Source organism: Coenobita brevimanus, chromosome 49 (genome assembly GCF_032717465.1).
Source record: "Coenobita brevimanus isolate Jiangsu-jjx chromosome 49, ASM3271746v2, whole genome shotgun sequence".
NCBI classification, from domain to species: domain Eukaryota; kingdom Metazoa; phylum Arthropoda; class Malacostraca; order Decapoda; family Coenobitidae; genus Coenobita; species Coenobita brevimanus.
The window spans coordinates 2,183,674-2,207,296 of NC_137002.1; the positions used below are offsets into that span (position 1 = coordinate 2,183,674).

The following is a 23,623-nucleotide window of genomic DNA, read 5'->3' on the forward strand; positions in this document are numbered from 1 at the left end:
TCCTAGAAAACTATTGGTCGTATAAAAATTCCAAAAACAGCATGTGAAAGCTTGTGAAATTCTGTACACACACGCTTTGTATTTGCTCAGTGTTGGCAAAATTTTGTGCTTGGATGTTGGGAAGTTATTTTGAAGCAATTTTTACTCTTGAACAAGTTTATTCTCACTGCATTACCCTCCTTTCTTTGGGGGAAGCAGCTTAGGTATATAGATAGATAGATTTCTGTACAGTACTTCTACTCATCAGTTTTGTATGTTTTTATTTGCTTATCTTATAGAATAAACATCAGCAAAGAGGATGGTATACAATTTATACCAATATAACCAATCTCCAGGGGCAAATAAAATCCATGGGAATGCTTTCCTTTGGGCGCCAATAAGGTCTGCCCTCATTCCATTCTCTCTGATCACGTCCTTGAAACCTTTAGACAACTTATACTTCCCGAGAGGGTTAAGCTGACATTAGATATCTAATTGACTAAGCAGCTCAAAAGTGGGCACATAGCTACTACTTCCATGTATAGACCTAAGTGAGCTGCCTGCTCAAGGTGGGGGGGGGGAAAAAAAAAAAAAAAAAAAAAAAGTGCAGGCCCACTCTACATGCTGTGTTTTATTCATGCTATCACCCAATCAATTTATTTTCAGCTCTGGAGAGATCTTTGAAAGTTTAGGAGTTAGACTCAGTGGACCTTCCACTACCAGACATCTCCTCTCAGTTAAATAAGACTGGCAACAGCAATGAGATTTTTTAAAATAATAAAAAATAAACATTTTCATTATTATGTTTATGTGTCTAACTCTTGGCATATTATATGCCAGGAATAATGAAATTCTTATGGAAGTGGGCATGGTTTTGAAAAAAAAAAAAAAAAAACTGTACATGGAAGCATTTTAGAAAGTAATGAAATATAAAAGCTGGTGTAATTAATGATACAATAATGCTAAAATCAGTTACATGGGCATCCAACCATACTATATGTTATAATCCCTCTTACCTAACCATGACTTCTATCGCACACCTTAGCACAAGAAAGCTATACTGTAAAATAAAATTAAAGCTAGTTTCTCATTAACGGTCAAGTAATTATTTCTTAAATACCATACCACATTAGTGGTATACCCATGTGGAGAGAATGGAGAATGAGAGACTAATGAGGAGTGTGTATGTGAGTGAAGTGGAGGGGGAGAGAGGGAGGGGGAGGCTGAGGATGATGAAGTGGAGAGGTATAAAAGGGTGTGTGTGAGCTGGGGGGAGGGCAGTGAAATGGCGGTGAACAGGGTGTCATGGAGGCGATTTGTTTGTGGCCACCCCTTATGGGATTAAGGAGTTGGGCAAATGACAGACAGACCACAATGCCCCATGTTTCACCTACAGTACTATTATCTTTAGTCTCTTCAGAGTGTGAGAATAAATATTCTTGAACTGCATGGAAAAATCTGTAATACAAGCACATGTCAATGCACTGAAAGAGTTTATTAGGACACTTACTTAGTCTTCAGGTAAACTGTCATTTGGAAGCTTTACTATGAACTACTGCCTGACGATTAGCAATATTTAGAGGAATGGACCCTATCCCCATCAACAAGTTAAAAAACATTTCTGATAGGCAGGATATCAATTATGTATTTAAGTGGTTACTGTCAGCCTACAACATCTTCACCAAGGTAAGGGAAACTCCTCAACAAATAGTTAACGTCTCTGCAGTGCACATGATTCCTCTACATAGTGGGAAAAAAAAAAAAAAAAAAAAAAAAATGGTGCTAAAAAGCAATGATAAGACATCACATTGACATGGGGTTAATGAAATACCATAAGACATATGCTGGTTCCAGCACTCTGAAGTTACCCTCCAGCAGCAGTGCTTGTAGCCATAGCCCTAGGTTCATCTGAAACATGAACCCACAAGACTGCAAGCTGAAGCTGCACTTCTTGAGCAGTCCACTAGTCCCCCTTTTTGAGAGATGAGGTACATTAGTATACCTGGGCAGTAGTGGTGCCCAGCTAGGCTACGGTATACTGGTGCTGCCACATGAAGGTATCCCTCTCCAGCATCAATTTAAACCCACTGAGTACTGAACATCACAGGGTACTCTCGCTTGGGCCCAGGGATGGCCTTTAACTCAGAGGACCCTGCACCCACGTCACATGGGGCCACTCTAGCATATTTTGTAATTTTCATATCCTGCCATTAAAACACAACAGTCCAGGTTCTAGGTTAAAATATTGTTACTTAACTGTAATGCTAAGTGAAAAGAATAAAAACTAAAATTATCTTTCATTAATATTATGATATTGACCAAATTTGGGGACCCCCTTTGTGTGGGGGTTCTGGGTAGCTGCCCACTTTGCCCAATCCTAAAGCCACCACTGCTGGGGACTAATGCCGGACGATATTCTTCCGTTTAATGATTATCTTCACACAAAAGGTGTTAAATTAATCCTCATTAACTCCTTCACTACGATGTCTTCATCATTTCATTCCTGCTATTACCTGACAATTTTACGAAGCCTGGGAGACATCGCAATGAAGGGGTGAACTGGAACCAAAACAAATCAACCCAATCCACTCACTCGCGCCCTGTGCATGATCGAGGAATTGGGTGCAATTCTTGATGTCTTCCTCCGCTTCTCTCCCTTTTCTGCAGTTCCGTATGCCTGCCCTCTCTAGGTGACGGTAGGGGTTATGTGGGCTAATAATTATGTTTTTGTGGGGAGCTGCGCCCCAGTCGCCCCTAGAACCAGAGATAAACACACAGAGATAAACAGTATTGACAACGTCGCTTAGCCCGTCTCCGCCACGGTACTATACCATTAGTGTTTCATTTATATAACTATTCCCTCTTAAACCTCGTTCTTCCGCTACCTTGAACAACTCTGAACTAATAAAAATTTGCTTTATGTAGTAGTCAGTATTAAATATTTCAATTCAATTCAAGATAGGACGCCAGAATTCAAGATGGGCTAATGGATATCTTAAAACCAGAGTGATAAAACAGCTTTACATCAACCGTAACACCTCCCCCCTAAAAAAGAAGAAAAAAAAGAAAAAAAAAAGTTTCATGTACATATAGTAAGACGGGAGAAAGAGAGAGGAAGTGGTCTCGTGTTGATGGGAGTTTTGGCCATCACTCACCGACCCCATAACATACCCGCTGATACGACGATGTGATGTCATCATAGGCCGTGACAAGGCTGCCATGCTGTACTTTCTATACTGCTCTGCATGTATCTTAAAAATTCCTTTACATTTTATAACATATTCTATAGCTATTCTTTGCTAAAGGGGGTGGGGTTACACCCACGGATATTTATAACCACTGACTGTCAATAACTACAGTATTTCTGCTGAAGGTGTGTGGCAAGACTCACCACTTTTCTTTTTTAAGTACTCTGTACACCTTTACAAATACAAATATTTCAGTTCTCTCATCTTCCAAACAGGTTACCTTCTCCCTCACATCAAGTTCCATCAAAGCAATACGGTGAGGGAGGGTCCTTACAGCGAGAACAAACTTAGTAAAATGAGAAACTATTCAATGTCTGCCTAATAAAATGGGTCACATTCTCATTCACTCACCACTGGCATAACCATCTACAATTCCTCGCTTCTTACCAACTATCAGCTAGGGTCACTTCACAGGGGGGGTAAAAAAAAAAAAAAAGTGCCAAATCCTTAGTATAGGCCCCTCCGTACGAAATTCTTCATTAACCTATATATTCATTTCCCCCACCCCTCGTCTTCTTCCTGTTCCAAAAGGGATAATGTAAATCTCTCTCTTCTTCAAACCTTTTCCACAATGGTTAGGGAAGTGGCGAGGTTAGAAGGTGATGAGGTTTGGATGGTAGGGTTAGGGAGGTGGTGAATTAGGTGTTAGAATGATGGGGTTAGGGAGGTGGTGAATTATGTGTTAGAATGATGGGCTTACGGGGGTGGTGAGATTGTTAGAAAGATGGGGTTAGGGAGGTGGTGAGATTAGGTGTTAGAATGATGGGGTTAGGGAGTGGTGAGGTTAGGAAGGTGGTGGCTAAGTTAAGAAGGCTGCAAGATTAGGGAGGTACTGTCAGAAAGTTGGTAAGGTTAGGATGGCGGTGTGGTTAGGGAGGTGGTGGGATGAAGAAGATCGTGAGGTTCGGAGAGTGGTGCGGTTAGAAAGGAAGTGTGAGATTAGGACGATAGTGAGGTTAGAACGGTGCTGAGGTTAGTAAGGTGACGAAGTTAGGATGATGAGTAAAGCTAAGGTGGTGGTAAAGTTGAGATGGTGGTGAAGTTAGGAAGGTGGTGAGGTGAGAATGGGAGGTGGTAAGAATGGGAAGATGGGAGGTGGTGAAGTCAGACTGAGAAGAGGTGAGGTTAGACAGAGAATTGGTGAGGTTACGACGGTGGTGACGTTAAGAATATGGCGAAGTTAGGAAGGGGGTGAGGTTTGGGAAATGGTAATGTGAAGCCAGAATGGTGGTGAGGTTAAAAAGATGAAGCCAGGAAGATGGTGAAGTAAAGGTGGTGAGGTTAGGAAGGTACTAGTTAGGAAAGGTTGTAAGCCTCTATCTATCCACCTCAGTTGGACAAGACACTCCAAAACAGAATAAACCTATCCGACGGCAGGAATATAATAAGTACGTTCGTCAGCTGCATCTAATTCACCCAGTTCGAAAAATCTCTCCCAAGCTGATTGGAGGCTGTATTATTATTATTATTATTATTATTATTATTATTATTATTATTATTATTACCAGTAGTAGTAGTAGTAGTAGCAGTAACAGTAGTAGTATCACTAGTAGTATTAGTAGTAGTATGTGGCTTCGGCAACATCCATTATCATCGACTATTTTATCGTCCTTAAGGAGCGTAAGAACCTGGGGCTAGGCTACTCAGTCCCGATATTTAAGGCGAGGGTGTTCAACCCCACTTATCCAGAGTGGCATTATGTGGGCAATAATCACCATGAACTCCTTGGGTTTAAACCCCAGCGGATCCCATCCGGCTGGAGCCCAAACCCACTAGACCACCAGGCGTCATCTGATTATATGGTTATAACCCAGCGTAATAAATGGTTTACTGGGTTACAGTAAACCATTTGGCTTTTCACTCAGTGCAGTCACTTGAAGGGAACACTACACCGAACGGATAGTGGGCGCCTCCACGTACCACGACCAATAATAATAATAATAATAATAATAATAATAAATCATAAGTCTTCCAGTTAAAAAAGGATTAATGTGCGTGTTTTGGCCTCCCCCCTGAGCTGGGGTGGTGCCATGGTACTTTCCTTATCAAGCTAGTACAGACGGGGAGACGGTAGGCACGTATCAGTTTCCTGAGTATGGGTGGCGGTGAGGATGTGTAGGGTGAGACGCAGTGACATCCTAGGGCTACAGGATATGACCACATCTAGGGTCTTTTCCCTCACAGGCCAGGTGAAGAACCTAAAATTAAGCACAGTACATAGATAACACGTCCCTTCCGGTGCGATGATTCAGTGTTACTTTTGCTGCCGCTGCACCATTTTATTAACTTGTGAATATTTTAATGAGTTAATGAACACTATACCGTGTTACTTTTGCCACCTCTGGGCAATTTTATGCAACTTGGATATAAGTTCTTTTGTTGAAGGGGTTAATGAAGACTAACCCCCGGATTCATCAAAGTTTTTCCTGCAATTAATACAATCGTCACGATGTAGTTGGAACAATAAAAGGCGTCACGTACTGAAGCGACACGTTAGGAAAAGACAAAATAATCTCAGACGTTGCGTATGAAATGCTGTTATGCTGTTCATCGACGCTGGCATCTTCGTGATCGGTGTGCGTGATAACCACTTCTTTTCACTAAACCCTCTGCTTGGGTGTTAAATTAAGGCCATACGAATATGCATTTCACACAACTTTCATTTTGATGTGTTCCTTCAGCTTCATCAATTTCTTCTAGTTATCTCTTCTGTCTGTGCGACATTTGTAACACACTATCCCCGTCTCAATGCCGTATTCTTATTTCCTTCAGACGATTCTTATTCAGCTTAGTAAGGCACCCTCGTAGCGATGGGATTAATGACAGCTGCATGTAATCCTTTCTGTTCAAAAGGTAAGTAAAATTAACGCGATATCCTCGGCCTGAAGTTCTGAGTCATTTATTGGCTAATTGTGGGCTCTGGATGTGATCACCATACGTTATGGTTGTTGTTGCTCTACCGTGGTCTGTCTGATCGAGTAGACCCATCGACCAAAGCAAGTAGCTGCCTGCCTGTGCCTGACAGAGCCTCGCCAGGGTCGGAACAGTGTCCCTCTACATGACGAGGTGCTGGAAAAATGAAGGAGGCACAACCGCCAAGCTGTGTACAGGAGATATGTATTAGTTGTAGTCTCAGCCCGGACTTTGACTACTTGGTAAATATGGTTGAGTTCCCCGCCTGAGAGTGTTGTGCAAGGCCAGCTACCGGGCCTTGGATCCATGTCACTCCCGTGGTAATCCTTCCCGGGACGATGATAACCACCCACCTACTGCCTTTTCGGTGGGCTAGAGGGCACTGCATCTTGCCCATGGGTAGCCCAGGACTGCAGGGCGGGGGAGTTCATCATCCCTCAGCCGGGCACATGCTCCGGCCGCATACCCCACGCATGCCATGGTACAACGCACATTCAGTAACGAGTAGAACTGAACACATTATATTATCATAATGTCATTAAAGGAACAGTAATGGGCATTATATATGATCAATGACAAAACGCATTCAGCAGCGAAGTACAGACAGCAAAAAATGAGTACCCAGCATCATGGAAACTGTAAATGTGGTTAGCCTGCATGCCACGTTACAGACTGCATTCAGGAGCTAGGTAGAAAAGCCAAAGATTTTTCCCTGCAAAGTTCGTAATTAAATGCCACAATGTTAAAATGTTACTTACATTCTAGCTGCCGTCGCGGGGAAAGTAATTATTGAGGGTTAGGGACAATATTCAACTGGAAGGGATGGATACGGTCTCCATTAACCCCTTCACAACCCGATCACGCTCCTACGCTGAATAAAATCGTCTGAAGATAGAACGACAAAAAAGGCCTCATCGTGGTAAATGGTAGAGATAAAGTATATTAAGTAGGAATAAACAACTATATTCATTTTTTTTTTTTTTTTTTTTTATGGAGGCGAAGATGCACCTGACAGACTGGTAACGACTGGCTGAATGCAACATGTGCGAATAACATCGCTGTGGTAATTAACTGAAATAAAACGATGTTATTCGGACAAGTGCATCTTCGCCTCGGTTAAGGAGAGAGAAAAAAATAGTGTAGTAAGGGAGAGGAATTACACAGCCTCCTGACTCAGACACAACGGTTCATTATCCATAGTTTGTATTAATGGCCTAAAATATTACAATGTCCTAAATATACTACGAGTGGAGGTCTGGATTTGATTAAGAACCTACGATTACAGTAACTTCTTTTAAATTGGAACTGTGCACCGCCTTCTCCTTGGTTTGGGGGGGTCCTTAGCGAATTATTTTGTAGATAGCAATTCAATATCCACTTGAATGTTACTGACGCTATTTCGATATTAACACGATTTAAATGTATGAGAATATTAATGTAATGTGCAAGATAAATCGATGGGGAAGAGATGCTACGATGTCGTCTATTCTACATAGTATACAGCCCAAAATTCGTAGAGAGAGAGAGAGAGAGAGAGAGAGAGAGAGAGACCCTATGGTAAAATACAAGACAAAGAACGCCATTAACAGCCGCACGCACACCAACCGTACACACCACATCCCGAAAGGTGTCCTCTGGCTTTCGACACACCCTTCATACACCCCAGTGGCACACCAAACGCAGCTCAGATACACACCAGACACGCCCTACACGCACACAAGACACTCCACCAATACCCACACCCTCTCCCACCCCTCAACACACACCCCACTATGGCCTGGATCCCACCCCTCAAAAATGTAAACAGAATGAGTATGTAGGAGTATATGTGAAGTACAGATAAGAGAAGACCCGTTGGCCCGAGGTTTTGTGCTGAGAGAGAGAGAGAGAGAGAGAGAGAGAGAGAGAGAGAGAGAGAGAGAGAGAGAGAAGCTAATTCTACTAAACTCTAGCTAATGTGTAAGCGAAAAGGATAGAAATGAGGAAGGCTCTCCCCCGCCCACTGCACCATCCTGTTAAACCGGCAGGGACACACACACACACACACACACACACACACACACACACACACACACACACAGAACCATGCTCGTTAGAAAGAACAAGTAACAAAGAGACTGGATTTCGTCGCTCCTGGGGGTGTGGCAATAAAATAACTTTTTAATCCATGGCTGACGCAATTTCAAGGAAAGGGATGAAAGAGATGTAAAATAATCGGGGACAGAAAATTCACCAACTATTCTACGTAGCTTAACAGTTATTCTCTACAATATAAACAAATGCAGACAAGAGCTCGATCAATTCACAAAACGGAGTATGTAGAGGCTACGGCATAATGACTAAATAATATAGACTAGAAGAACCTCAAATATGATTTAAGTACGCTTTTCTTCATGTACTCCAATAATGAACTCCGTTTTCTCTTCGCTTCCTACTCACAACCCATTTTCTATCTCGCCAGGATGACCTTCAAAATCGTCCCATAAAAAATGTCCAGCGGGAGAGAGTTGTCAGCACCTTCCATCTTTTCCTTCATTACATCCCTCATTTAAGCAAGAATCAGCATAATAAACCCAGTGAACGAAAGCCAACGAAAAAACAGTCCAATCGCATTTCAAACGGCGAGAATAACGGCTAAATTGTCGTAAATGAGAGACTATTGTAAATACTAACGAGCTACATTGTCAGTCTCAGCTTCCAGGTATACAGGTTTATGCTCCGTGGACTAGGGACATTTGTCACATACCTACGGGGACGAATAGCAGTGATGTATTGTGACTTGTACCATCCATTCAGTCGATGCGCAGGTCAAAAATAGAGAAAAAGTATAGGACAGGTACTGATATCACTGCATCTTCATAACGTTTGACCTATTAAACTCGTAAATCAAAGGGATATTTAAGTAGCAGCTGATGTTTTGCAACAAAAGTAACACCAATAAAGCAACTACCTCTACTGTAACTCCAAAATACACGTAGATACACCACAAAAACAATTAGGTATGTAGAGAGGGGAAGATCCAGGCACTCATTATAAAGCAGGCGATGTTCCAAAATCTTGCAACATTTTCCGTACAAACGGCACTGAAATTACGAAAAAACGAGCAAATTGGCACTTTCAACAGGCAATTTACTGTCTTTAATTACCAGAAATGATGATAAAATTAGAGGGTAAATAACGAGGATGCTGGAATCATGAAGACACCTACAATCAACCCCCTCGTTACTCCGACTAAATTTGTGTTTAGGAAGGACGAGGAAGAGCATCGATTATTCCCATACCCATTGTTCCTCCTGCAAATTACAAGCTACAGTTGCGACAGGGCATTGGTCGTAAGTTCTCGTGTAAATATGGATTCGACTTTGGGAGGGAGGGGCAGCACGGGAAAACACAGGTGGTTAATCTATGCTGGAAGACATGTGTAAATTCTTCCACTGTCTTATTCCTCTTACAAATTAGTTGCTAGCAGGTACTAATCGTGAGTCTGTTTGTAAATACGGACCCTATATGATGTGTGTGTGTGTGTGTGTGTGTGTGTGTGTGTGTGTGTGTGTGTGTGTGTGTGTGTGAGAGAGAGAGAGAGAGAGAGAGAGAGGTGGCCCCAGCGACTAGCCCAGCTGAACTCTGGCATACACAGTGTGATGGTGCAAGTGGCCGCGAGACTACTACTCCAGTTGCCTCTCTCCCTAACGCCACATTCCAAGCTTTTACAGTGATTATAGTGTGTTCCGTGGGCTTTCCGGGAGGGTATATAGTGTTGTGGTGGGTGTGGTGACTGGTGGTGTGTGTGGGGATAGCCAGGAAGGGGAATTATGGTGGCCTGGAGCGTCTGATTCTACTCATCTACGCAGTCAAGATGGAAGGTGCATGGTAAGTCGGACCTGGGGCTTCTAAAATGAAATTCGGGAAGTGGGAAGGATTTGGCTAAACTAATAAATAAACTCAGATATATACTACTTTATTCCAGATGCAACTCTTTGGAAGTTTATTGATACTGCAAGTGGTGTTAATATGTTGGTCGAATAACCAATCATTAACAGAATATGACAGGACAGTTCGTGCCGAAGAAATGCCCACCGTAAAGGCGAAAATGATGCTAATATTCTTCTTCTCACGTATTTATAATATTACCTGGCTAATTTAATGGCCGTACTGTCGAGGGTTAAGTAGGTTTTATTAGTACCTCTTCCTTACCGATTTATTTTGCATATCACATAATCTCGTGTGTTATCTGAGTCTTTTAGGTTATAAAATGTCCCTCAACTCCATTCCTATCTTCTTCTGGTGGACTGCAGGAGGAGAGGAACTTCAGCCTGCAATCCACTGAGTCCCAATGCCACACCACCACCACCTGAACAACAAAAGCAACAAGAGGATAAAAATGCCATATATATACCCGTGATGAGAGGATAAAAATGTCATATGTATATACGTGATAAGAAGACAAAAATGCCATACACAGGTGATAAATAAAATCTGATTAGGAGGAACTAGATAATGACTAGTAAGCTGACGAGACAACATTAGAAAACACGAGAGGGGAAGGTTTCGTAACACTGACACAGCACCTAACATTTATATTTGGTTTTCAAATTTATTACACCTAAATTACTTTTGAACAATGAAAAATACATGTAGTTTTTTAACCCTTTCAGTGTGATGATTTTTTTTTTCTAATTCTTGCTGCCACCTGACGATATTTAGTTCTTAAGGCATTTCGTAAGTGGTTTAACCCCTGCTATCCGGATGACGTACTTTATAGTTTATTCCTGCTGTTAACACGATTTTATTCACTCTAGGGAGGATTTGTACAAGTAAGGGGGTTTATTAAGGCTATATATATATCCTCTGCCTTTAGACATCTCACTCGTAGGTAATATAAAGCCGTCTGGAGGCAGCAATATTAAAACACACGTCACCGAATCCAAAAGCTGGGAGATGTGTTTCCGACGCCCTATACCGCAGCGGGTTTCCCCAGACACTGAAGTATAACCGTCCGATGGCAGCCAGAGTACAATACAAAAGATATCGTAGTACCGTCGTATACCCCTTCATTACGATAACTTAGCTGGTTTACTTAAAATTACGCTTTTATTAGGCTTACTTCATTACGATAACTTGGCTACTTTACTGAAATTAGACGATTTTATTCAGCTTACTTCATTACGATAACCTAGCTACTTTATTTAAACTGAGACGATTTTATTCAGCTTAAGCGAACCTAACTAGAAATACGGGCGTTAGTTAAGGTTATATGCAGTTAATTCACTTCGAAAATTATCCACGACGCTCAGTAAAGTCTTTTAAAAATAGTAAAAAATATATGTCAAAATCGCAGTGAACCCATTACCCCTTCCATGCTTGGGAAAATTCTACTACTTTACGCCAGCTAACCCCAGAGGATTTCTTTCACCTGAGAGTGTTAATACTGCTACCATTAACCCCTCCATGGCCGGGATAACTCTAGTATTACCTTCCAGCTGACGCCAGGCGATTTTATTAAGCTCATATCACCCTGGGTCTTTTTTTTTCTTTTTTTTTTTACGCACACTAACACTTTTGAACAGAAGTCTCTCTCTCTCTCTCTCTCTCTCTCTCTCCACACACACACACACACACACTCACACACACACTGCTTGTATCGCTTTGTAACGCCAAACAATAAGACGCGAGTGTGACGTAAGAGCATGTGAAACTACGGACCTCCCATTCACACACACACACACACACACACATACACAGACATACACAAATACTAAAAAACACAAACATTTAACCCCTTCACTCTGATTATGCTTTATTTCGATCTACCACCAGACGATTTGACTGAGCTTAGAAGGCTCTGAAGTAGTGAAGGGGTTTATGTAGGCTGTATCTAACCCCTCCAGTTCGAAAAGTCTCTCCTACGCTGAATAAAATCGTCCGGTGTCGGCAGTAGAAGCAAGCACAGCGTCAGTCGTAGAGGAAGGTGTTATCGTCGGTGTTAAGGTTGCGACAATACCCTGTCACACGCTACTGTTACCTAATTCTGTGTGTTAGCAGAAACGCTATCATTTGTTCCCTCCCCATCACTTCGTCCTCCACCAATATGACTACTACTGCTACTACCACTACCACCACCACTACTACGCTATCATTTGTTCCTTCTCCATCACCTCGTCCTCCACCAATATTACTACTACTGCTACTACTACTACTACGCTATCATTTGCTTCTCCTCCTCCATCACATCGTCCTCCACCAATATGACTACTACTGCTACTACCACTACTACTACTACTACTACGCTATCATTTGCTCTCCCTCCTTCTCCATCACCTCGTCCTCCACCAATATGACTACTACTGCCACTACCACTACTATTACCACAACCACCACTACCACTACCAATGCCGCTACTACTACTACTACTACTACTACCCTACTACTCTCTCTCTCTCTCTCTCGCTAAAATAATGGTATCAGATACAGGGGGTTCTGTGTGTGTGTGTGTGTGTGTGTGTGTGTGTGTGTGTGTGTGTGTGTGTGTGTGTGTGTGTGTGTGTGTGTGTGTGTGTGTGTGTGTGTGTGTGTAAATAACTAGAATATGTAATCACAGCAGCAAGCAATATAGTCCATTGCTCGTATTCTCGTCGGGTAAGAAAGCTCCTTAACACCTCTTCTCTAGCGACTCATTTTGGATATGGCTGGTTAATATCCTTTTGAGCGTTATTTATGTAGAGTGTATGTGTTGCGATATTGGAAGGATTTATATAACACGAGAGGGAAGTACGGTGTAATAAACCGACTAAATAGCTCAGGAAAAGGCGTTACGAGGCTTCCTTAACTAAAATACAAATCCATGCTCCCTAACACCTCTTTCTTAGCGATTTATTTTTGGATATGCCTGGTTAATATCCTTTTGTACGTTATTTATGCAGAGTATGTCGCTATTGGAACTATTTATGTAACACAGGAAGGACAGTAAAATGTAATAAACTAAATCGCTCAGGAAAAGGCGATAGGGAGCTTCGTCAACCCACGAGAATACGTACCCATGCGTCACACGGGGAGTCTACTTCAAACGTTCTCTCAAGTCATCCCATCCGTCCACTCATACGATTAATTTCTTCACTCCAATGGCCTTTTTTTTTTTTTTTTATTACTGCTATCTTCTAACGATTTTATTAACCTTTTCATGGTCGCGGCTTTTCATCACCATCATTTTATTATTATTATTATTATTATTATTATTATCACATTAAAATTCTTATCACTTATTTATGTTTTATTATCATTATTATTACTAATATTATTAAAGTTATCATCACTTGTTTATTATTATTATTATTGGTGGTAGTAGTAGTAGTAGTAGTAGTAGCAGTGGTAGTGGCAGTAGCAGCAGCAGTAGTAGTAGTAGTAGTAGTAATGTAGTACCGGTAGTAGTAGTAGTAATAGTAGTAGTATTCTGCTTGAAGACGATACCCCTCATAATAAAGTGATACAAAATAGCCTCCATCAACCCCTCAGTAAGACCACTTAATAATCTAACTAGCCAGATGATTTTACTCACCTGCACAGTAAAGGAACTAAGACTTACCCGCAAAACACACTACAGCCACGTTTAATATGCAGAATCTTACTAGCCCGTGCATTTTCATTTGTGTTCTCAGCTAATAATTCCTTTTTTTGTATTCTGTATCTGTATAGTCCAAATTAGGGGTACTGGAGAACCGGGCCTTCCCCACGGAGGGAGATTGACGGCCAGAATTACCCCTTCCCCATGTTAACACGGTACGAATGAGAGGTGTTTTGGAAAAGTAATGTGTGTGAAAGTCGACGTATTGTAAGGGATATATTTATGAGTGTGTGTGAGACTGGATGTATTAATAGAATCGAAATTAACCCTTCCCCATGCTAACAAAGTACGAATGGGAAAGGTGTCTATATGTGTAATAAAAATGAAAGTCGATGTATTGTAATGCCTGTGTGTGTGAAACTCGACGTATTATGAAGAATATATTTACGAGTGTGTGTGTCTGTACATGTCATTAATAGATCAGAAATTAACCCTTCCCCATGCTAACAAAGTACGAATGGGAATGGTGTCTATATGTGTAATAAAAGTGAAAGTCCAAGTATTGTAATGGATAGCTTTCTGTGTTATGGGTCTGTATATGGTGTTGATAGAACGGACATTGTGAACATATACAAGCATGTGGGAGGACATACTACCAGCACCCACATCATTTTCTTTTTCTTTTTTAATACAAGGAAGAAGGAACCAAAGGCCAGGATCCCGCAAACCGTTCCTTCCAAGAAAAAACAAAAACAATACAAAAGAGAGCCAAATTCAAGATTTGTTCATTTCGAGATGCCTGGACTCACTGCGTTTGAAAGACTGGAGATCATAGGGAGTAAGAAATACAGACCCGCCGTGGCTTGGGTTCGAACTCTGGACTCAAGGCACACGCATCGCAAGGCATGTACGCTACCGATCCAGCCACCACAGACCCAATGCTAAGTACTGCCCAAAACAGCACTTATTTTCTTCACAAAGCAGCAACTCAAGCGCTTGTATTCTAACCAGCACATCAGCCCGAGGACCTCTCTCTCTCTCTCTCTTATAATGAGGCATCTTTCGGAACGGTCCATTCTGTCAGTCCCACCCTAACGTTTTTCGGACGCACGACATCCGATAACTTCTTTTTCTTCCTATTCCTAACTCTCAGACGACTTTACTCATCTAAGGAGAAATCTCTTGTAAAAAACGCGCTGCTGATGACCATAGGTAACCCCCCCATATAAAAACGTATCATAAATTTTGCTTAATTAGAGCAAGAACAAAATAAACAATACGTAGAGTGAACTGGTTATATTCTCTCTCTCTCTCTCTCTCTCTCTCTCTCTCTCTCTCTCTCTCTCTCAATGGCAATGGAACTCAAATTTACCTTCATAATAACTCTTAGTACCTCTCCCCCCCCCTCTCTCTCTCTCTCTCTCTCTTACAGTGGCAATGGAACTGAAATTCACCTTCATCATAACTCATAGTACCTCTCCCTCTCTCTTACAGTGGCAATGGAACTCAGATTTACCTTCATCATAACTGTTAGTACCCGATAATCTAGAGGAGTGACGGCCTTGCATAGGTGTGATCCCTGAGAGGTGACTGGAGACTTTTCTATCCTGTAATGCCACCTAGGGAACTATGCTGGTCACCTACCCTTATATCTACTGGTCTACCCTAGCCTAGCCTAGCCACCCTACGCCTGAGAGAGGGTAAAATGGGACTGGCTGTAACTATTTACCTTTTAATGTCCGAAGTGCAGCTGGCGACTCCCATGTCCTTGGAAGGTCTATGTTATTATTCTCCATTTATTCTCTAACAAGGCCTTGCTCCCCTCCCCTTCTACTCCTCTCCACCCTCCGACTCCCCCCTCTCATCCTACTTCCCTCCCCCCTCTCTCCTTCTACACCTCTCCCTCTCTACTTATTCCCCTCCCCCTCCTCTTACTTCGCTACCCTTCCTCTCATCTTAGTCCCCTTCCCCCTCCTGTCCCCGTCATAATACTCCCCTCCCCCTTCCTCCTACTCCCTTTCCTTCCTCACTCTACTATCCTCCCCTTCGTCCCTCACTCTACTATTCTCCCCTTCCTCTCCTATCCCCTTCCAACTTCTTTTCCCCCTCCTCTAACTCTCCATCCCCCCTCCTGCATACAATTCACTCCCTCCCCATCCCTGCCTGGCTCTCTGATCAGTCTGCTAAATCACTCCAACGTCGCCTGCAACCTTCCGCTGCGTCACACATTCCCTTAGGCTTCCGTCAGCAAATTAAACCAAGGCATTTCCACAGATTTGTCGCTTCCTAGTTCGTGCATTTCGCTGCTTCTTCATCTGTTGTTGTGGCTCCAGGCTCATCTGAACGTGAACCTGGTGGACTGCAGGCTGTTGTTGCCGTTCTGCAATCCAACTTCCTTTCGGGGGAACAGGGGGAGAGTTAAGGGGCCTTTGTACAGACATAATCAGTATCGATGCGTGAATGGGTCCCCTCTCCTGCACGTCTTTTCCGTACAACATAATTATAATTCATTCACAAAGTCAATTAGCACTTTTCCTACATTATAGCCTGCTTCCTCTGCTACTGAATTACATCACTGCATTTCCACCATTCTGCGGCATCTCATAGTTCGTTCACCTTAACATGGCCCAGATTTTCATCCTTTTCCACGCAGCTTAATAACAGAAAAAGACAATGCCGCGACTCTACATCCTTTCCACAGCTCTTCTTCCTGACTAGCATGATATTCTAGTGCAAATCTACTCTTACATCTCAGCATTCAGGATGGAGAGACGGCAATATTACGCCTAGTTAAAAATGAAGAGTACAGATCAATGCATTTCCACCTTTCTGACGCATTCTAGTTCCAACATTTTCCCCAGTCTCTTCAGTCATGCTTATTTCTATTACCAGTTCACAGAGGAAGCTAACAACGCGAACCTTTTCTACTTTACAGCCTATAATACCTTTGCAAACGAGATCAATGCATAAGAAAAAAATACTATGCCTTTTCAATCATTTCTCAGTCTCTCAGAAAAGATTTAAATATCATCCGTTCACAGTGAATGCTAAACAATCTATACTTTTCCTACGACACACCAAATGTTACCTTCGATCAATGTACAATATTTCCAGTATTATGTCGCATCCTAGATTAAAAAATTTCCCTGTTTCAGTACCATTCATACATAGTGAAACAATTTGCACTTCTGTTTTCCGACTTACTTCCCCTATTTCCTAACCTACTACTATTTCATGACCTACTACTATTTCCTAACCTACTACTATTTCCTAACCTACTACTATTTCTTAACCTACTACTATTTCCTAACCTACTACTATTTCCTAACCTACTACTATTTCATGACCTACTACTATTTCTTAACCTACTTCCCCTATTTCCTAACCTACTACTATTTCTTAACCTACTTCCCCTATTTCCTAACCTACTACTACTTCCTAACCTACTACTATTTCCTAACCTACTTCTTCTACTGCGATGCACCTCTTTCTTAGCGACTTATTTTGCACAGGACACCTTTTCGTATTCTAGTCGGTTGAGAAAGCTCCCTAGCACCCCCTCCTTAGCGATTTATTTTCCGACCCGGCTAGTTACTTTTATCTGTTATTTATACTGAATATAGTGGTAGTGAAGGATTTATATGGCACCGAAAAGGACAGTAAGGAGTAAAAAGCAAAATAAATCGCTTAGGGACAGGTGTTAGGGAGCTAGGCAGTCTTCTTGTATGTTATTCTTAGTATTTTAATATCGACTCAGTTTGCATCAATAAAATACAAGATAAAAAAAATCGCTAAAGAAACAACATACAAATAAATAATGATGTGTAATTTTAAAAATAAATCACTAAGGAAAAGGTGTTAGGAAACCATGAGTTTTAAAGAGGATAATGAGGTATAATGCAGAGTAAATCCCTAAGGAGGTGTTAGGAAATCAGTAAATAAAGCATAATGGGATAAAATGCAAAAATAAATCGCTAAGGAAGAGGTTTTAGGAAACCAAATAATAATAATAATATAATAATAATAATAATAATAATAATAATAATAATAATAATAATAATAATGTGTATTGTCCAGAATGAGTCACCAAGGAAAAGGTGTTAGGAATTCATTAACAGACAATAGGGATAATTACGTTTACTATGAAGAGGTTACAAAATCAATAACAACCGGGAGGACAATGAGGTATGCGTATTGGACGAATCGCTACAGTACAGGTGTTACGTAAATGTCCAGGAAAAAAAAAAAGAAGGCTACCCAGAATCGCCCACGTGCCCACACCATCACTCGTTCCATCCCTGCTATAGAGGTATATAAAATGCAAGGAGTTAATCGCTAGAGAAAAGGTGTTACGCAAATATTCTTTCCCTGGACACACACAGTATTCTTTTCTCTCTCTTTCTTTCTCTCTCTAAAAACACACACACACACACACACACACACACACACACACACACACACACACACACACACACTCACTCTCTCTCAAAACGCCACTCAATCGGCCATACCATCACTCGTCCCATCCCGCCACATCGGTACTTCCCCTCTCCATCGCTACTTCTACGCCACCTCGTTACGTCTCTCTCTCTCTCTCTCTCTCTCTCTCTCTCTCTCTCTCTCTCTCTCTCAAAAAAGTCACTCACTCGGCCATACCATCACTCGTCCCATCGCTCCTCCCGCCCCATCGGTACTTCCCCTCTCCATCGCTACTTCTCCACCTCCTTACGTAAAACACGGCCACACCTGCTCCCCCGGGCTAATAAAATCTCGTTTGGTGGAAAATCTGGTTAAGGAGTTGCCGGCTGCCGCGTGAAGGTGTTGCGGGAGAGATGGTGCTATGGGGAGACTGCGATGAGAGATAGTGATATGGGTAGAGATAGCGATGGATGGGAGAGATAGTGATGAATGGGGAGATACCAATGAGGGAGTGATGAATGGGGAGATACCGATGAGGGAGTGATGCATGGGGAGGGATTGCGATGAGAGAGTGATGAATGGGGAGAGATACCGATGAGAGATAGTGATGGATGGGAAGATATAGCGATGAGAGTTATGGACGGGGAGAGATAGATAGAGATTAGAGATAACGATGGATGGTAAGAGATGGCGATGAGAGATGGCTTTGGTAGGGTGACGATACGGGTGTGACTTCCTGTCCAATGAATATACAGTACTGCACTTTAACACTTTCCCCACTCTCTCCCTCTCTCTCAGTCAGTCAGTTCATGCAATCAAATAATGTACTATAACACTATTCCCCTATTGGTTTTTATTTAGTTCTTTCTCTCTAAAAAATGGTTACCACTTTAGCACTATTCCTACCATGACACCTTTTATTGAGTTATTTTAGTTCGTGATGGGAAATAATTTACAGGACCAATATATATATTTTTTTAGTCCTCCTCTCAAAATAAGTGTGTTGTACTTTTTAATACCTATGCAGTCCAGATTTTTTCCCCTTGTTCTTGCTCCTTACTGACGATTTTCTTAAGCTTAGGGAAAACGCACTGATTTCCAGGGATCAGGGACAGTACTCATTACCCCTTTCACTGACATCATTCCCTGAACACTAAAATCTTCCCTAAGCTGAATAAAGATGAATAAAATCGTCCCTACGCTGACTAAAATCGTCGTGTGTGTGTGTGTGTGTGTGTGTGTGTGTGTGTGTGTGTGTGTGTGTGTAATTCACCGGGTCAGTCAGGATCACTTGATGGTCGTGATCGTCAGCTTTTACCCTCCCGGAAGGGAGCTGAGAGCTCATATAGTCCGATCTAAGGGCAAGGCTGTGACCTTCACACACGCACACACCCGTCCCCTTGCTCGAGGGGGACAGTAACCACCTACTTCGTCAGTGAAACTTTTCGCAACCTGAGCGAGGCGCGAACTCCCGTCCACCAGTTGGCAAGCGAGAACGTTACCACTGCACCAGCGAGCGGTGTGTGTGTGTGTGTGTGTGTGTGTGTGTGTGTGTGTGTGTGTGTGTGTGTGTGTGTGTGTGTGTGTGTGTGTGTGTGTGTGTGTGTGTGTGTGTGTGTGTGTGTGTGTGTGTGTGTGTGTGTGTGTGTGTTCTTTGACTTCATGTTTGCTTCATAAATTACTGTGTTCATTTCCGGTGTGTGTGTGTGTGTGTGTGTGTGTGTGTGTGTGTGTGTGTGTGTGTGTGTGTGTGTGTGTGTGTGTGTGTGTGTGTGTGTGTGTGTGTGTGTACCTATTTCTTCTTCCCTTCACACATAACACTGATGAACACCACTTCTATTAAATTAGGTTGATAAAATAATGCATCAGTTATCAGTCTGCTGGTCTGAAAGCTTCCCAATTTAACATCATAAATATAATAACGAAAAATAATCATAAATATAATAACGAAAAATAACTGTAAGGAAGAAACTTGAGAGGAGAGCGGCCATTATTAAAAAAAGAAAAAGAAAAAAAGAAAAGAAAAAGGAGTGAAACCGGCCCAGAGAGAGAGAGAGAGAGAGAGAGAGAGAGAGAGAGAGAGAGAGAGAGAGAGAGAGAGTGTATGAAACAGATGTGCGTACTAAGTTTTGTTTAATTTGGAGGGAGAGAGAATGTTTTTAAAAATCTCTTTGACTTCATGTTTGTTTCGTAAATTACTGTGCTTATTGTGTGTGTGTGTGTGTGTGTGTGTGTGTGTGTGTGTGTGTGTGTGTGTGTGTGTGTGTGTGTGTGTGTGTGTGTGTGTGTGTGTGGTACGGATGATATAGTGTGTTGTCGATAATGGTGAATAATGGCGTAGTTGTGGTTCATTGTACTTTTATGAGTGAGAGAGAGAGAGAGAGAGAGAGAGAGAGAGAGAGAGAGAGAGAATACCTGTGTGTGTGTGTGTATGTGTGTGTGTGTGTGACTAATCCTCAACTCTTAACCAAGTTTGGCTCAAATCAGACGCAAACTTACCTAACACTTCACACACACACACACACACACACACACACACACACACACACACACACACAAGCGGATCGAACCCTAACCTTGACCTTTGACTAATAGTTCTCAAAATTAAATCACATCAGCCTTGCCTTACCCTCAACCCTTCCATTACGTTTGGTGTACACTGAATAAAAACTCTTGGTTTCTCTCTCATACACACACACACACACACACACACACACACACACACACACACACACACACACACACGCACGTCGAGTAAAACAGAACACCCACTCTCACTTCGCAAGCACCAGCAAAATAAAAGTGAAACAATATAGGTTAGGAGGGTGGCGCTGCGGATGGCCTTGGGGGGTGGTGGTGGTAACGGCCTCTGTGTGTCTGCTGAAGCCTCGTTTGTGTGGCAAGCCCTGACTCACTCCCCTGTTGCATCCTCTTTGCCGATTTGTCTGAAAAAGAGGGTGGTCCATATATTACGCACCCCATGACCCAGTTCTTGCGTGGTGCGGGAACGGTACAAAGTTGCAAGTGTCTACCCTGCATCGTTCCAACATCCCGTTTTCCTTTCCACTTTCTTCACCTACTTCCCATTTTCCTTTCCATTTCTTTTTATCTACTTCCCATTTTCCTTTCCTTTCTTCATCTACTTCCCATTTTCCTTTCCATTTTCTTCACCTACTTCCCACTTTCCTTTCCACTTTCTTCATCTACTTCCCACTTTCCTTTCCACTTTCTTCATCTACTTCCCATTTTCCTTTCCATTTCCTTCATCTACTTCCCATTTTCCTTTCCATTTCCTTCATCTACTTCCCATTTTCCTTTCCATTTTCTTCATCTACTTCCCATTTTCCTTTCCATTTCCTTCATCTACTTCCCATTTTCCTTTCCATTTTTTTTTTAGTCTGCCTTTACATCCATTTTTATGAACGTCAATATGTTTACACTTCCCACATCAGCCGACTGAGCCGTCCAAGGACGCTGTATAACGACCACACTGTATTTTTAAAGTACTTAAGCCCAAGGTACAGTAAGGGACAAATGTCAGATTAACATTTCACCTCTCATTACTTTCACTTTCCTCTGTTGGATAATATTCCTGAGCTGAGTGAGACTTGGCACGTTTTCTGACCTAATATTTCATCCCTTCTGCTTCTCACTTTCCTCTGCTGGTTAATATTCTACGCTGAGAGAGGCTTGGTATATTTCTCTGCCCTAATATTTCACGTCTTCTGCTTCTTCTTTCCTTTGCTGGCTAATATTCTTAAGCTGAGAGAACCTTGGTATGTTTTCTGCTCTAATATTTTACTGCTTCTTGCTTTCCTCTCCTGGCTAATATTTGAAAGCTGAGAGAGGCTTGGTCTATTTCCTCACCTAATATTTCTTCTCTTATGCTTGTCACTTTTCTCTGATGGCTAATATTATAAAACTACGAGAGGCTTGATATGTTTTTCTAACCTACAGTTCCACCTCTTGTATTCTCTTTGCCAGCTAATGTTCCTAAGCTGAGAGGGGGCTGGTATGTTTTTCTGCCCTATAATTCCACCTCCTATGCGTCTCTCTTTACCTTGCTTGCTTATACTCCTACGCTGAGAAAATCTTGGTATGTTTTGCTACCCATAGATGCTTCTTTTCTATGTGTCAGGGAGGAGAGTGACGGATATACCCCAAGTGTGAAGCAGACGCAGTGAAACAGTAGACCGATTTTTGTCTTCCTGTATATCTACCCCTGTCTACTCAAGCACCATTCTACCCTTCATTTTCCACCCATTTCTCACAACATCCATCATAACACTCACTGCAATATTCAACAGACGAAACTCTGGCATCCCTGACCTTATAATGCAAGAAATAGCCTGTCTTATATGCAACGTGTCCAAGGCATCTCGCAGTGCATGGACAACAGTTTTGGTTCCCTGCTGTTTAGATTTCTTTAAAAGCGACAGACTTTGCAGGTTCTTAACTTCGGGGTAGTGTGTGTGTGTGTGTGTGTGTGTGTGTGTGTGTGTGTGTGTGTGTGTAAGTGACATGGTGGTGAAAAGGGTCCTGGACCGTACGAAGTGGCACTGTAGGTTTCGTAACACTTGCGTAACAACTTTCTCTCAGCGATTTATTACGATTATTACACACTGGTATCCTGTTTTATTACATGTTTTTGCTAATAACATAATTTACCTCAATATTGTACAAGAGGAGGATAACAACCCCCCCCAAAAAAAAAAAAAGTAAAATGCAAAACAAATCGCCGAATAAGAGGCATTACGATATCCCCACAAACAAGGGACTTCTTAAAATAAATCACCGAAGAATTACGATATCCCTAAGCCACTTAAAATACCCACAAAACCACTTAAAATAAGGGACTAAATATAATAAATCGCTGAAAAAGAGGTATTACGATCTCCCAAGACACTTATATGGGCAAAGGCTAAATAAATCATTGAAAAAAAGGTGTTGCGATATTCCTGGACACTTAAAACATAGGGCTAAATAAAATAAATCGCTGAAAGTGGTTCTACGAAATTTCCAAAAATAAATCGCTAAATAAGAGGTGTTACAGTATCCCAAGACTTAAAATGCTGCTCAAAGTAGAATAAATAGGTAACAAAAAGTGTAACGAAATCATGAGACAAAATGCAAGGCAGAGTTACGAAATCTCCAAAAATAAATAACTGAAAAAAATGTGTTACGAGATTACCAAAGCCACATTAACAGAGAAGTAAGTGGAATAAATTGCTGAAGAAGAGGTGTTACGGTATCCTCAAACACCGTGAAGATACGGGACTGTTACGACGGCATGACGTGAGAGCAAATAGCGCAATGGTGGAGGCTGTCACTTTGTTTACTAATGGCTTCCCTTCGTACATACAACTCTTTTTTTTGCCTCTGGTTGGCTTGGAAGGGCGCGTTACACCTCTTCCTCACCGATTTATTACACCTGCGCTCGCGAAGGAAGAGGGGAGGGAGGGTTGTTTCGTTCGGCGTGTGTCTTATCTGCCTGTGAATAAGGTAA

General features: G+C 41.9%; 2 protein-coding genes across 2 annotated transcripts in view; one reads left to right on the forward strand and one right to left on the reverse strand.

The window, feature by feature from the left end:
- The window catches only part of Tmem43 (Transmembrane protein 43), a 49,491-nt gene extending 46,904 nt beyond the window's left edge, over positions 1 to 2,587 (reverse strand). The window contains exon 1 of the mRNA XM_080272065.1: positions 2,573 to 2,587. Coding sequence (XP_080128191.1) covers positions 2,573 to 2,587 — 15 coding nt within the window. The remainder of the gene's footprint in view (positions 1 to 2,572) is intronic.
- A 1,497-nt stretch (positions 2,588 to 4,084) lies between these two features.
- Positions 4,085 to 23,623, forward strand: part of LOC145399454 (uncharacterized) — a 77,723-nt gene continuing 58,184 nt past the window's right edge. Inside the window, exon 1 of the mRNA XM_080272066.1 lies at positions 4,085 to 4,177. Within this exon, the coding sequence (XP_080128192.1) occupies positions 4,085 to 4,177 (93 nt within the window). The remainder of the gene's footprint in view (positions 4,178 to 23,623) is intronic.